Source organism: Equus przewalskii, chromosome 32 (assembly GCF_037783145.1).
Source record: "Equus przewalskii isolate Varuska chromosome 32, EquPr2, whole genome shotgun sequence".
Taxonomy (NCBI): Eukaryota; Metazoa; Chordata; class Mammalia; order Perissodactyla; family Equidae; genus Equus; species Equus przewalskii.
The window spans coordinates 3,584,791-3,601,045 of record NC_091862.1 but is presented as its reverse complement, the minus strand read 5'-3'; the positions used below and the strand labels follow the sequence as shown (position 1 = coordinate 3,601,045).

The window sequence follows — 16,255 nt, the reverse complement described above, 5'->3', positions numbered from 1 at the left end:
CGATGGCCGACCACGGTGAACACCAGGTCACCATGCGCCATGTTCGTCCTCTGCACCAGGGAAAACAGCGCTCACCCCATCTCGGGAGCAGCTCCCATTGTCCCTTGTCCAGGGGCGGAGAGACAGCGACCAACTAAGGGCCCTGAGAACATGGTGGACCTGGGACTGCAGCCAGGTGGCTGGGCCGGGGCGCTGCAAGCCCATCTGCCTCCCTGTGAGCAGACACTCGGACACAGTGCCCCTTCTTCTCTCCCATTCTGCCAGAGAGCTGGGTTCGTCTCAGAGGGTCTTTTCAGCAACTCCCTGGAATATGAAATGAAACTCATGCTTTCATCATAGAAACCACGCAATTCCATCCCAAACTCTGTTGTGTGACGAAATAATAAAATCTAGGTCACTTTCTGTAATCTCTCTACAATCATCTTAACTTGAAGGGTACTGGCCCCTCCATTCATAAAGCGACAAAGTGTCGAGTCCATGCTGGCAGGACGTCCAGAGCAGATTTGCAGAGCCATTTTCCTGGACGTGTGACACAAACGCAGGGAAGCGGGGAGGCCACATCCCCCCTCTGCCGACCCCAGGACCCATGTGGAATTACTGTGGTGTTAAGTGTACAGGATTTGCTCTTCAACGTTGACTCTGCCTATGTGTCTCTAGTATTTTTAGCGATGTGTAGGATTTATCTATACCGAAGCTCTAACGTCACATTTCCCATCTTTTTATCTGGCCCCACTGCTGTTGAAGCCGGCCAGTCTGTGGTATTCTGTTAGGGCAGCCCGAGCAGAACAATATAGACCAATCGCTGTCAGAAAGAGCAACTCAATGTCAGTTGTCCTCCACCAAAATCATTGCTCTTGGCAGACATGTCCTTTCCTTTTAAAGATTGGTACCTGAGCTAACATCTGTTGCCAATCTTTTTTCTTCTTCTTCTTCCTCTTCTTCCCAAAGCCCCCGGTACATAGTTGTAGATTCTAGTTGTAGATCCTTCTGGCTCTGCTATGTGGGACGCCGCCTCAGCATGGCCTGATGAGTGATGCTAGGTCTGTGCCCAGGATCCAAACCAGCGAAACCCTGAGCCACCCAAGCAGAGTGTGCGAACTTAACCACACGGCCAGGGGGCCAGCCCCAGCAGATAGTACCCTAAATTACACCTTTTCACAGGTCAACTCATTAAGTTATAGAGGGAACAGTGTCTAATTAGTCTCATATCCCAGGTACCTCTCATCCAGTAGAAGCAGGATAAATATTTGCTGAAGAAATGAATTATTCTGGGCCCACTGGGATGCTATCCTGTTCAAAGTAAAATATTCTATTAATACTTATTAGAGTTTGCTCATAAAATCAGAAAAAAATTTGTACACTATTTGGAGGTGGCTTTTCAATACGCAGGGCTGCGTGTCTGTGGTCCTCAGAGCAGGCCCACCCCTCTGGTAATGTTATGGGATAGAGCTATCAAAGTGATATGATTGTAAGCGTTCATCTGGAGGCAATGATAATGATGATTACAGAGGTAGCCTAGCGAAGGCTTGGAACCTCAGTCAGCGTGGAACTCTGGGAGAGGAGGGTCTGAGATGAAGCTTCCAAAAGGGGGATGTCCAGTATGACCCAGCGCCATTGTCCCATGGCCATGCTGAGCCAACGGGCAAATAAAACTGATGTGTGATAACTTTCATCATTCTGGTCACTGAGTTATCCTCCACATGCCGTGAATAACACGTGGCTGGGGAAGAGAGCATGACACCCAGAAAGGGAGATTCTCATATTCTGATACAGTAACGTTCAGGGTCTCTGATGGCAGAACACACAATTTGTAAGATCCGCCTCAAGTATTTGCTGAGTCCCACCCTGTATTTCTTGCTTTAGAGCAGTGGTTCCCGAACTCCACTGCACACCAGCCTCTCCTGAGCCCCTTCCCAGGTCTACCGAACTAGGATCTCTAGGTTGGGGTCTGGATCATCCGCGTCTGAAAATGTTTCCCCAGTATTTCAGCTGTTCATTTCAGCACAGATGACGGGCATTAGGAACTGATATATATATGGTAGAAACCAGGGGTTCTCAAAGCGTGACCCAAAGACTTTTGAGGGTCCCTGGACACTTTGAGGGTCTTGGTTTTTATTCCTAATACAGGAAGGGTTGGTAGACGTAATCCATGTAAACATAAGCTCTGTGCTTCCCTCAATAAGTTTTAAGAGTATGAAGGGGTCTTGAGACCAAAAAGTTTAGGAACTGATGTACAGACAATTTTCTGGGGTTTTAGGCCAGTATTTGCTAAATATTTGAATATATCTAAAACTACTTCTTAAAGATTCACTACCATTTTTTGCAGGTTTCCATACAATCCACTTCCATAAGGTAGAATGGCCCAAGACAGCAGAGAATGCAGCTGATGAGTATCCCACTGACTTTCATGGAGAACCAACAGTGATATAAAAACATTTATGCATCCTCCAGAAACTGCATTAGGGACACCATCCATTATATTGTATATAATATAAATATAAACATGACACAAAAATAATTGTCTCTAAGAAAAAGTTTATGTCTTTTAATGTGTTAGTGTTTCTTGTTATTAGATATTGATATTACTTAACTCACTATTTTTAATTTTGACTTCGCTACTAGAAAGCTCAGAGCTAAATTTTGTGTTCAGGGCATAAATAATAAATCAGTTTGAAATGAGATGGTAAAACACAATAGATATTTTTATTTTTAAATTCCTCAGGGAAATACGATTATAGCCCCCACCACAGGTGTGCATTAAATGGTTGGAGAGAAAAACCTCAGAATACTGTAGCCAGGAAGGGGTTGATTTTGCACATATAAGTGCCAGAGAATGACGTTTTTTGATTAGTGAAGATTTTTTGAGGTGGTAATAATTACAGGTGACCTTGAGCTGGTGACGTGCAGGTGTTGTCCCAAATGCTTTACACACACGCCATCATACTCCTTATGGGATCCGCCATGTTGTCTCATCCCCATTGTATGAAGAGGAGACGGTTTAATGAGAGACGGCTGACAAAGGACAATGTCAGTATGGGAACTCTAGTCTCCAAGGCTCTAAAGGCCACATTTAACCTCAGTGAGGTACCTACTCCCAGACGGTCCAGGGAAGGTGCTCAGTCTCTAAGCTGGGCGTGGCACCACCATCCCCGGCCCCTGAGGCAGCATCCTCTGAACCGGTCAGCATCTGGACAAAGGCTCTGCGGGTCTGCACTGGGCCACTCCGGGCATCCACAGGTTGCAAAGGCATTTGAGAGCAGTTCTGGTAACGCACAACTGTTCTTATTGCTTATTTCACATAGACTGTTAGTTCAGGGCTTGCCTTGAAGGACACACCACTGTTGGCTGAAATTTCCATCCCAAAATCGATGGTACCAAATTATGGTTTCAGAGTCAGTGTAACATACCAGATCCCACAGATCACCACCTTCAACAGAGATGTGCGACTTCCGGGAAACCACAGAACTATAGTTTCTGACTTATGGCATCTACTTTTTCTGGAAATAAAGCGGATCAACATAAAACCCATCTTAAAGTGCCAGAGTATTCCCTGACTACAGGACATTAAGCCATCTGCGCTCAACCTCGGGGATTTCACATGCACGTCCACTTACTGACGTTCCATGATCTCTCACTACAATTTAGGAAGCTTAATCCTCTGGGGTGGGAGCCCCCAACCCCTGTGATGGGAGAATTTAATGATAATACCACTACTGATGCAGAGAGAGCATCGTTCCTACCTTCTTACTTCCATGGACACATTTTATTACTTTTTTTCCCATGGACTCAAAGATTTGAAACACAAACCACATTTATTAAGTGACATACCCCGTTTGAGTAATCCAATAGTCCTCACCATTATTCAAATTGAACCTTTAACTTCTGATTGATATGAGCTACCAGCTTAAAATACTTTCACTAAAAGAAAAATGTTCTAGTGAGTGTACATAGAAGGAGTTGTTGGGGCCGGCCCGGGGGCGCAGTGGTTAAGTGCACACATTCCACTTTGGTGGCCCAGGGTTCGCCGGTTCGGATCCCAGGTGCGGGCATGGCACCGCTCATCAAGCCATGCTGTGGCAGGCGTCCCACATATAAAGTAGAGGAAGATGGTCATGGATGTTAGCTCAGGGTCAGTCTTCCTCAGCAAAAAGAGGAGGATTGGTGGCAGATGTTAGCTCAGGCTAATCTTCCTCAAAAAAAAAAAAAAAAAAAAGAAGGAGTTCTTAATCTGGGGTCCATGAGCTTCACAAAACACATGCACATTTCTCTTGATAGGTGGTGCATATTCTTAGGCGTATACTGGAATACAGCTCTCTTGGGGGCTGTATCAGAAGGTTGTACAAAAGGTTAAGTACCAGTGCCAAACAGCCTTATTATGATAATATTTGATTATCATTAGAATTCTTAAAATCCTGGTAATTTCTAGCAGTAATTAAGGCCAATGAACCTTTGTCAACCCCTGGAAGTTCCAGAACCTCAGATGGGGCAGCACTAAGGAGAGACCACCTCAGACGAATTCTAAATGCCTCGGTGATCTCTTCCTGACCAGTTTTTAACATCCTCCTCAAGAAGAAGTACAAGGCAATGAATTTCTCTTTTATTCAAAACATTAAGAAATTGTAGCATAGCGACTTAGAAAACCTTCTCAAACAGTAACAGCATGAATAGACATCACGTATCATGCGCAGAACCTTTCTCGTTTTTTATTAAGGGTCATCAACCAGGGCAACATTCGTGTTCCACTCATCGGCTTTTCAGACCAAAGAACAAGGCACACAAAACTCCATCCCACAAATGCAAACGAGGAAAAAGTGCTTCGTGTCGTCCTGTGGCCAGCTAAGAGGGAGAGATGGGGAGGGGACCCAGAGACAGAGAGAGGGTGAGGAAAGGAAAGGAAAGAAAGAAAGTGACAGGGACATGGAGATAGACTTGCAGGGGAAGAGAGGGACCTACACACTGTAACAGCAACATGACCCAGAAGACACAGGAAGACAGGAACAGATGCTCAGCAAAGTTAACGACTTTAGGAAAGTCTTTAAAAACCTTGTTGCTATTGGAACGATGGGCAGAAACCCGGGCCTCTTAACTATTGATATTCGCACCCAGTGCAAAAGAGACCATGTTATGATGCTGCGCACCTTGACCTCACAGTCAGTTCACTCCCAACCTGCTGGGGCACGTCCAGAGGGGACCTCCTCCCCCAGGACTGGAGCGGCAGATGCCATGGGGTGGGGGAGGTGGGGCAGCCAGAGCATCACAGGGCTTGAGTCTCAATTTCACCTCCTCACGGTCGCTAACTTTGCCTCTCTGGGATTAATACGCTCATTTTAAATAAAAGCAATCTAGCTCTCTGCATTCAAACAGGGGTCAGAGAAGAAAAGCTATTCAGTGGGGAGGGTTTTTGTTCTGGCAACTCATCTGGTGGCTGATCTAGCTCCCAGGGAACTCAGTGCTTCCTGTCTAACTCAATTTGTGCCTAGCACGAGAGAGAGAGAGAGAGAGAGAGAGAGAGAGAGAGAAAGAGACAGAGAGAGAGAGAGAGAGGGAGAGAGGGAGGGAGAGAGATTAGAGCAAAGACCTCCACGAGAAAAATAGAAAATCGGTTTTCAAAAATGTAAGGCTTCAATGGAAAATATAATTAAGACTTGACACGTTAAAGTCTAACGAGATAAACATTAAAGTAGTTATTGACTTTTACAAAATAAGTCAAAAATTGAGGTAATACATTACTCTTCTATAATCAGCCTTATCTGATTATAGCACTTTTTTTCCTTCTCAATCTTAGAGTTAAATACACTCTGACCCAAGGAGGAAAGATCTAGAAATCAGCCTGGAGTTAGCCGGGAAGGGTATGTCTCCTATAAGGCAGAGGAGTTTTACTCTTTACTCAAATAATAAATAGAAATTTTCTTCTTTTTAAAATCACTATATACCACGGTACAAAGCCACTACGATTTTCACACACTGATTAAAAGTACGGAAAACGCACACATCTACCCCGTGACCCCCAGGAACTCCCTCCCCGCTTTCTCCCTCAAAGGAATCGCTCCTCCAGCCCAGGACGTTTTGTTCCACGTCTGGGGACAGCTTTCTGCATTCTTCCCCTCTCCTCTGGTTACTCCTTCTTTCTGGAGCACAAAAGGTATTTTGTGAGCAGCGCTTCAAATACAAACAAATTTCACCAGAAGCTGCCCCTCGCTCCCGCTCGCACCTCAACGCAGCCACTGAAAACAACGCCTGCAGCTGTGCTTGAGAAGACCTGTGTGGGTGTGTGTGTGTGTGTGAGTGTGAGACTGTGTGTGAGTGTGTATCTGTGTGAGAGCAAGTGTGTGAGGCTGTGTGAGAAAGTGTGTGCATGCGTGTGAGAGCGAGTGTGAGGGTGTGTATGCATGTAAGCATGAGTACGTGTGAGTGTGAGGGCACTGTATGTATACGTGTGTGTGCAGGAGTATGACTGTGTGTAAGGGTGCGTATGTGTGTGAGCGTGAGTGAGCATGTGTGTGCACTCGTGTGAATGTGTGAGGGCAAGTGTGTGAGGGTGTGTGTGAGCATGTAAGCAAATGAGTTTGTGCGAGGGTAGGCATGGTGTGTGTGTTTGTGCACATGCATGTGTGAGCGTGAGTGTGAGTGTGTGTGTGTGTATGAGTGGGAGAGAGTGTGCGTGAGAGCATTGCGTGAGCAAGTGTAAGTGTGTGAGTGTAAGGGTAAGCATCCGTGAGCATGTGAGCATGTACGTGTGTGTGAGAGTGTGTGTGGGGCAGACTTGCCCGCGGCTGGCAGAGAGGCCCGCAGAGCACGCAGCCCGCGGAGAGTCGTGTCGTGAGCATGGCACCGTTGCCATCACTACGTCCATCCACCAGGTGGGCTAGCTCCTGGTGGGCTAGCCCCTTCGCCTTCCGAGTTCGAACATTCGGTTACCTTCCATTTTCAGGCTTTCCAATACCCGCAACGTCTCTTCTTTCGAGAAGAAACAAAATCACAAATGCAGCGCCACGTCCGGTTGTGCAACAGACCCCGCGCTCCTGGTCCCCCATCCCTCCTCGTGGCTGTCACCCACTGTTCAGACCGGGGCACCCCGGCCCAGCACCTGCAGAGAGTGACACCCGCCTACCGAGGACTCCGCAGCAGAGGGCCTCAACGAACCTGAGGGGACCAGGGCGGAGAGGCGTTTTCACCGCTGCTTACACCCCCACGAGGCAAGGACACCAGGATGGTGCAGAAGGCAGACTTGTGGGGTCGAGACCACCAGTGTGGAGAGGGAGGGGCGTCGGCTGTCCGGCTGGGGAGCGGGGAGGCGCCTGGGCAGGAGGTGGGCCATGGGGGTCGGCGAGGCTGTCTGTGTCTCCCCCTAGGGCGCCCGGGTGGAGCAGCACGTCCAGGGGGTGGGCGGTGAGCGTCGAGTGAGACCCTCTCGTCCCACCAGGCCCACCTGGCACACAGGTGCTCAGGTGCCACAGTGTGGCCAGGAGGCAGCAGCGGGGACTAGGAAGCCCACCTGGCTCCCAGGCGCAGGGAGGTGGGCGTGCAGCGTCACCTGGCTCACAGGTGCCTGGGAGGCGGCGACTGGCATCAGGAAGCCCACCTGGCTCACAGGTGCCAGGAGGCGGGAGCCGGCCTCGGGAGGCGTCCGTCCTTCGGGTCACAGCGTGCTCAGGTGCGGCAGCGCGTCCAGGGGACCGGCGCGACCGGCCGCCGACTCCACGCCGCGCAGCCACTCGGTGCACTTGCGGACCAGGCCCTCGTCCACCACCTCGGCCTCCTCCTCGTACTCCACGTCGTCGTACTTGTGCCGCTCGTTGAGCAGCGACACCTTGAGCACCGGGCGCAGGTCGGCGGGCCGCGGCCCGAGGTCGAGGGCCTGCAGGCCGCCGGGCGGAGCCGGGCGGCGCGAGAGACCCGCGGCCGTGGCCCGGGGGCAGGGGGCGAGCAGCCGCCTGGCGTCGGCCGAGGGCGAGGGGAGCGGCCGCCGGGGCCGCGCCAGCAGCTGCTTCTCCATGTGGCGCCTCTGGATGAGCAGCACGGCCTCGGGGGTGAGGCTCAGGGAGAAGCGCAGCGCGTCGTCGGGCCCTGCCCCCGCGGCCGTCCCCGAGCCGGCGGTCCGCGCCCCCGAGGCGGTGGCCCCCGCGGGGCTGTGGCCGGAGCCGGCCGGCCGGGCCGGGGCGCAGGCGGCGGGGGCGCGCGGCCGGCAGGGCGCGGCCTGGGGCGGGGCGCGCGGAGGGGCCGGGCCCGGGGCGCGGCGGGCCGGCGGCCGCTTCAGGGTGGCCGAGGGCCAGGAGCTGGACAGCAGCCCCTCGGGCCGCTCGGGGGGCCTCTTCTTCTTCTCCCCGGCCGCGGCGGGCGGCGAGGGCCCGGGCGGGGCGCAGGCGGGCGCCGCCGCTTTCCGGGGGATGCCGGGCCTCCGGGGCGGCGGGCGCGCCGCGGGGACCCCCGGGGCCGGGGCGGGCGGCGGCGGCGGCACGGGCGGGAAAGGCATGGTGCTGCCGAGCCGGCGGATCATCAGCGCCCTGAAAGCAGAGGGGCGGTCCCTCGTCAGGGGCGCGCGGAGCCTGCTGCCCTCCCCATCAGTGGCCGGGTCGGCGCCCTCATCCCCGCTCCGCACCCACCTGCGTCCAGCCGCAGCATGTCTGGCTTCCTCAGGGCCCGGCGCCCACACTTGGGGACTTTAAGCTAAGGCACCTGTCCTTCCTTCCGGGGCCGGCGGCTCTCCTCTAACTCGGGGGCTCCTTGGCCTGATCCGGCGGGACAGCGCCAGCCGCCCGGGCGCGGCGAGTGCGGGCGCCGCCTGGTCCCCGCCGGGAGAGTCGCCGGCAGGAGGAGGAGCCGAGCGCGCGGGCCGGGGACGCGGCCCCGCGAGGTGCTGGCTGCGCCTGGCTGGTGTCACGACAGACTGTTGCATGCGAGGAGACACAGCGCCGGGACAGGCGGAGGGCGGGGGCTCGGCCCCACCCGCAGGCCTCCCACCGCCCGGGGCTGGTGTTAATCCATCAGAGGCGGGGAGAGGCGCCCGGGGAGAGCGGGCGTCCTAAGTCTCAGGCGGAGTCCTCGCACGCTGGAGAGAAAATCCTTCACAACCTCCCAGTGCCTCTAAGATGGTGGGAAAGGAGCCCGCACGCTGGTGTCAGGGGAGAAAGCCGGGAAAAGGCATTTCCGTGAATCATTCTGTTTGCTTTCTCACGATGTTAATGCCATTGCTGAAAGGCAGTCATTTTAAAATTAAAAACCCAGTTTTCAAAGAACAGGCAAAACAGTCCAGCTTCAGTTATGTGGTGATGATGATACAGGAAATACTCAACACGAAGCTCTCTTAGCGATCACTGTGAGCAAAGCAATACATTTATTATTACAGCAGTGGTTCAACACGAGACAGCTTCACTATCACTTATGTTCTACTTGTAGAGACACGAAAACATTCCTATAATATTCAAATGTTTGTGGAATAAATGAAAAGTTGCTCGAGCAATTACAAAGCAACGCATCAACGTCAACGTTTCATATAGGCAGCCCCTGCATTAAGGATAATTATTAAGTGTTTAGCTCTCCAAAAATTATTTTTCCACAGGATATGCTTTTCTGTGCTAACCCAGGAACATAACCAGTTGTGGTCACAGCCCCAGGCTAGCTCACAAGCACTCAGATGTGCCTGTGGGGGGAACACCCACCCTGCCCTTTCTCCCCCCCCCCCGCCCTTCTCCCCCCCCCCGCCCCCCCCCCCCAGCCCTCACAGCATGACACCACCCCTGTTGTAGTTGCTGCAGCAGCAGCCCCACCTACCCAGGCGGCCGCCACCAGGACACTGGCCACATTCCTCTCCAATTCCCATGTTTTCCAGTTGAGGGGGCTACTGGGTATAGGGCAGGAGGCAAGAAGGAAACGTGATAATGGCCACACACATTTCTCAGCAGGTGAAGGGGGTGGAGGGGTAGGTTTAGGCCCCATAATCTGCACCACACCCCCAAGCCACCCACATGCTTACCTATTCTCCATAACATATGCAAATACAGCTTCCAGACAAGTCTCCCAGCTCTCCTCCTCCACCATGGACATTCTCCCCTTCCCCGCCCAGACCTCAAGGGCTTGCTGCTCAGATGTGAACGTGGAGACAGTTCAAGTCGTAAAACAGCCATCGTAGGTACTGAGAGCACACATGCATTTTATTCCAGGTTTTAGTATTTCCAGCTGGGGGTGGGGCTAGGTTCGTAAGCAGTGGCTGCAGTTTGATGGTTTTATACCAGGAGAGTGGAAGACAGGAGAGGAGATGAAGACACTAAGACAGGAGAGGATGGAGGCGGGAGAGGACTAGGAGGGGAAGGTGCCAAACCATTTCCCGTGGGTGCAGCCCCAGAGGTAGACAGACTACTGAGAAAAATCGACAGCTGGAGACCCAGAGATGTGAGTATGGACCCCAGCCGTTCAAAAGCTGTAATGGTGTCAGCGATGGGTTCTCTCCCACCCAGGCCGGAAGGGCATCCTCTGCCCTCTCTCTCCGGAAGGCAGGTGCCCGTGTGGGGGATGGAGTTTCCGTACCTCGTGGTGGGCTGCTGTCCCAGGAGTGGCGGAGGAGTCAGCACGTCCAACGGGACTCCGGTCTTCAGACTCCGCTAAAACATCCACAGGACAGCACCACTGCTCCCCGCCAGCTGCCTCTTCTACCTGAAACCTTCAGCCCTTGAAAATCACAGGCTAGAAAGACTGGCGTGGGCCCGGGGGGAACGCAGGAAAGCGGCATATGCTGCTGGCCCTGTCACTAATACACTGGCTGTTAAGAATCTTTGTCACACATTCTACTTGGTAGACTTGAGGAGCCAGTGACAGTTACCAGTAAGGAGAAGACAGCCACATTTACGTTCAGAACAGGAAATGTGACAGAAGAGTGATTAGAGTCAAGAAATATAGTCAAATTTAAATCAAAATTCACATGGGGTTTTGCGTAACATGCCAAGTAACACAGCAATGGGGATGACCGTTTACATACTAAATAGTAAAAGTCGAGTGCTGGCAGACTGCGATTGGCTTAGCAGTTTCACGAGTGTCTTTCTGCATCACCAGCGGACAAGAGTTGATCTCTAAAATACATGATTACATTTCATCTTGAGGTTACGGAATTTACTATTTCAAATAAGCTGGCTGACTTGAAAGGTCAATTAAGCAAAATCAAATACATAAGTAAGAACTGTACATATTTTTTCCTTATGACATTTAATCTTTGAATTACATTTATTTGCTTTTCAAATTTTAAATAAACAATAACACAATAATTGCCCACCATTTAGGGATTCATGGTAATTTTTTCTCCTACTATTGTATCAGAGTAAGTGTACAAATAAAGATGTTTCACTACAACCACCCTTTAAAATATTTCCAGAATGAACATAATGTATGCAGAAAATATTTCAATCACTAAAATAAAATACCAAGAAGGCCCAACTAAAATGATAAAGGGTAAGTGCTCCTCGGGTGTGAACTGAACTGAGACCCATGGAGGCTGCGGTATGATGACCCTGCTCGGCAAAGGGCCACAGACCTGACCACACCTCTGCCTGGATCCACAGAAACCATCCAGAATGAACACGTGCTACACACAGACAGGGTGGTGCTCAACTGTTCATTACCATGGACGCACCAGTTAATTAAATTAGAGCCAGTAAGCATACGTAATACCAGTAAACTAGCCATGATCTTAAGAAATGTTTTATGCTTCTCATTAACTTAACTTCTTGGTTTTACTATGGCATATAATACTTCAATGTATGTTCAGAAAAATTCAAAAAGGAAAACAAATCAATACATTGTTCTTCTAAGCCCACCCTCTTCCTATGTGCTAGACTTCATCTCTGTATTTTGATTCAAATAATTTTACTTGATATAGCAGTGGTAGTTTAAACATCTAGAACTAAAACTAAATTTGAATTTTAAAACACGGAAAGCTGGGGCCAGCCTGGCAGCGTGGTGCTTAGGTTTGTGTGCTCCACTTCAGTGGCCCAGGGTTCGCGGGTTCAGATCCCCAGCAGGGACCCACACTGCTCATCAAGCCATGCTTTGGTGGCATCCCACATACCAAACAGAGGAAGACTGGTGCAGATGTTAGCTCAGTGACAATCTTCCTCACCAAAACAAACAACAACACAGAAAGCCAATTCCGGTTTTATAAATCCTATTACTGAGAAACAGGGAACTTGGTCAATAACTACAAATTACCTAAATTGCTCCTAACACTGGTCTGTTACTATGAAAGGCTTTGGGAGTAGGACAACACTTAGGAAACTGTTCAGATGCTATTTTCTTTCGAGTCTTTTTTCTCATCATTAAGATAATAATCCGGTTTATCTGGATTCCTTCACTGAACTCTCACGAGAGCCTTATGAGAGAAGTACCAGCGATACCTGCATGTTACAGATGGAGAAACCAAAGTTTGCCCAATTAGCCCCACCACTAGCACGTGGCTAGGGCGGCAGCTGTCCAGGCCAGGACACGCAAAAGCACACTCTCGCCTCCATGCTACTGCGTCTCAAGACCCCTTTACACTCCTAGGACCCAAACAGCTTCTGTTTTCATGGCCTCTATCTTTTGATGGTAACCTTAATAGAAATTTAAACTGAGACTTTCAAATATGTTGTTTAACACATTTAAAAATAACAATAAACCCATCAAATTAACGATAAAACCCATTATGCTAACATATTTTTAATATAAAATAACATTTTCTAGAACAAGCAAACAAATGAGATGAGAGGTGGGCTCTGTGCTCGGTCCGTGTGCGATCACACGTCTGCAGCCTTGTTAACTCCACAGTGCCCTCACGGTTGCGCCAGAGTGAAAAGCACAGACAGTGTCTTGGGATTATTACCAGAGTAGACCCTGAAAGAGTCCCCAGGACCCCGGGCACGTCCCTGGGCCACACTTTGAGGACTGCTACATTGCCTGCCGTGTGGTACAGGGAGCCCTATGCTCCGACATGGCTGACCAAAATCTTGGCTAGTGGGTGTGTCCTTTCCACTTTGAAAGCAAAGCTTAATACTTGGTTCTTTCTTGTAACATCCTGGAAAAAAGTGAAGCAAATAGGAACATGAGCTCATGCAGGAAGGAAAGTCACAGACTCTACTATTAAAAATGATATGCCTGGGGCCGGCCCAGTGGCACAGTGGTTAAGTTCACACATTCCACTTTGGTGGCCCTTGGTTCGGATCCCAGGTGCAGACACGGTACCGCTTGGTACGCCATGCTGTGGTAGGCATCCCACACATAAAGTAGAGGAAGATGGGCACAGATGTTAGCTCAGGGCCAGTCTTCCTCAGCAAAAGAGGAGGATTGGCAGCAGATGTTAGCTCAGGACTAATCTTCCTCAGGAAAAAAAAAAAAAAAATTACATGCCTTAACTTTACACTACACCTCTTTCTTGCAAAACTGAGTTTTAGATATAGTCAACGTACTCAACAATCTTCCCATTCGGCTGGGAGAAGCAGTAGCTGTAAGTCTTATAACAATGTGCATGGAACTTATGTGCTAAGGAACGCTTGCCTGGAAACACTGGGCCAAGGGATGTGTGCAGGAAACTAACCTGGGGAAATGCAGTTAGGCAGCAAAAGTTGTAACACGGCTCTGAGCACCGCAGAATGGGAGAAAGTGATGCCGACGACAGAAACCTAAGTGGGTCCAGAGCCGCCCTGTGGTTGTGTGGCTGCTGTTAAACTGGCTGGACGCGCCCTGGGGCCTCACCGTCCACACTAACCCGGGTGAGTGTGCTTTCCTGGGGCGGAGCAGTTCTGTGTCAGCGTCACTTTGTCACTTCTGTTCATCCCATTATATGTTAAATACCAACACAGAACACTTTCCCACGAGAGGCTGGCAGTTTCACTTGCTCCCTCACCCCCCCACAAAAGCATCTAGTTATAAACTGTTCCTTAAATAATTCACTCGACAGCACAAGACAGTACCTAAGTACACCAGCCAGGTACAGGTGTCCTTGGACAGTGTGATGGTGACGGCGCCGATTTCAGACAGTCCCCCCAACGACCACTGAGAGTATTTGGTATTTTCAGTCTAGCACTGCAAATGCAACAGCAGCTGTACAGCAGCTTCGCAAAAGCAAAGTCTAATTTTAAATGACCTCACAGACATTTTCAGGGCTAGTTGATACTTCGGGAGATGGTTTCAGTAATATTTAAAGAGAATAGAGGTAAGTCCACATTTCCTTAGGTCACACCAGTCTGGGGATAAAGACAAAGGTTTACGAACATGAACTTTCTCTGTGTCTTTGCCCCCACCTCTGGTGCTGGTCCCTTTCCAAGACCCGCCATGGGTTCCCTGTGGTCACTGTCACACACAGGGCCCATCAGGTCCTCCGGCTCCAGTTCCTGACACCAGCACCAGCCGGTGATGCCCCCAGGACCGGAGAAGCTGTGCCAAAGTCTTGTCCTTATGGTTGTCACCAGCAAGGGCAGCCCTCAGCACGGCTTCCCACAGGTCCCTGCCAGAGGGCCGTGGGGACAGTGGACGCCGCCCTCCCGTGTCGCTGAGGTTCACCCTGGGAGCACTCAGGTCCAAGTTCATTATGGGCCCAAAGTCGTACAGACGTGTGTGCAAAAGCAGCTTTTCACACAGACGTCCAAGGCCTTTAGTCTGTAACAGTCTACACGCTGAACACCACGTGCCAGGCCTTTCTCCCTCAATACCTCCTCCCAGCAGTCCCATCAAGCAAATACCAGAAGAATGCCATTCCTAGCTTCTTCATGAGATAAGGAAACGGAAGCTTCCGGAGGTCAGCGCCTTGCCTAAACGCGCAGCTAGACCGTGGGGGGTGCTACCCGCGTCCTGCACACTCTGACCCCCAGGGGGTGGGCGAGCTGCCCGCAGTCCCAGCAAGGGTCACCTAAGCTAGCTCCCGCTCCCCTCTCCTGACAGCTGCCCGGGCCTTCACCAAAGAGGGCCTTGGCTGTCTACGCCAGCATGTTTCAAGGTTTTGGGGATCCCTTTAAGGAAACACTAAATTTTGCTACGATGGGGGGGATGGGCGGGTGGGTCCTGAAGCCCCCGAAGCCGATCTGTGGGCTCGGGATGTGAACCTTGGCACGAATTCCCCTCAGGGAGGCTGAGTGGGCCGGCCTGGTCTCCGTGTGTGTTGTGGGCTGTCGGCCAGCTGCAGCATGGCCAGCAGACAGGAAGGTGGGAACCCAGAGGAAAAGCAGAGTGGGGACAGATCAGGATATCCTGCTGAGGATTTGGGCCTCCAACCACAGCAGGACCCCTCCCAAGGGACCCCCATTTGGAGGAAGCGTGCAGGAAACAGTCTCACGTGGAATTCTCTCACGTGATTTACAAGAATCTGATCTGACTTCCACACCCAGGGCAGGGCCTAGCACAGGCTGTGGCCGACCTCTCACCTGTCCCTTCCTCCTGGGGACACACATGTACCATGTCGTCCTGCTCACACCCAGAGGCTGAAGCCCATCATAATGTCCCTCCTCCCTTGTAGGGGGATCGAGCAGCCACACAGCTAGACCCAATTCCAACCCCGACTCCTGCTCACCTCGGGCCAGTGGTTCACCTCCCAGACAACTTCCCCAGCTGTGAGTAGGCATAGACGGTTTCTGGTGAGCATGATATTTCATAAGGGACGTGAACACCTGGCCTGGCACAGAACACATGCTCACCAATCCTTAATGCCTTCCATCACTCCCAGTCTCCCGGCAACATCTGCCACTGCTGCCTTCTGGGCAGGGACAGAGGGCCAACCACGTACCCTGAGAGCTCTCAGCAGGGCAACACGCTTCCTGTCTCTGGGGGAGGGGTCTCTCTCTCGCACCATCTCAGTGCACTTAACAGCTTCCTCCTCCATCCCAAGGCCATGCCCCAACTCCACGATGGACATCTTTACCCAAAGATACTCCATGTTCCGTCCTGGGATCCTCTGCACCAGTACAGCAGTGTGCTTCCAGTTAGTTCTGGGTACACATCGCTCCCAACTATAACTCCAACAGTGGCCTCCGACGAGAAGACTAGGAAGCCCTTCAAGATAAGGTGCGTCCATTCTTTGCTGGCCATCGCGACCTGTCCCTGGGCTGACTCTGGCTCAGGCTCTCCCTCTGGCGTTGCCTGGACTCACCGTTTTCAGCTTGACCCCACACCTCTCATACTGACTCGAGCAGACCCCTCACTTTGTCTGGCTGAACACTACAGCCAATGCCGGACAGTGGGTAAGCAAGTAACACAATTTCAACTCAGAAAAACCAAGTCTACCTGAAAGCACTGAAACTGAAGA

The 16,255-nt window shown here is 51.3% G+C and overlaps 1 protein-coding gene across 1 annotated transcript; it reads right to left on the bottom strand.

Annotated features, from left to right (window-relative positions):
• Positions 1-7,392: 7,392 nt before the first annotated feature.
• PRR18 (proline rich 18) lies at positions 7,393-8,743 on the bottom strand. Its single transcript, XM_070603315.1, has 3 exons — positions 8,604-8,743; positions 7,594-8,504; positions 7,393-7,545 (listed from the first exon to the last, which is right to left on the bottom strand). Exon 2 carries the CDS (start codon positions 8,495-8,497, stop codon positions 7,640-7,642), a length of 858 nt encoding a protein of 285 aa, XP_070459416.1. The 5' UTR covers positions 8,498-8,504; positions 8,604-8,743; the 3' UTR covers positions 7,393-7,545; positions 7,594-7,639.
• Positions 8,744-16,255: the final 7,512 nt, after the last annotated feature.

Bases quoted from the DNA above. Each gene is read 5' to 3' on its own strand.
- PRR18 (XM_070603315.1), bottom strand. From the start codon at position 8,497: ATGATCCGCCGGCTCGGCAGCACCATGCCTTTCCCGCCCGTGCCGCCG.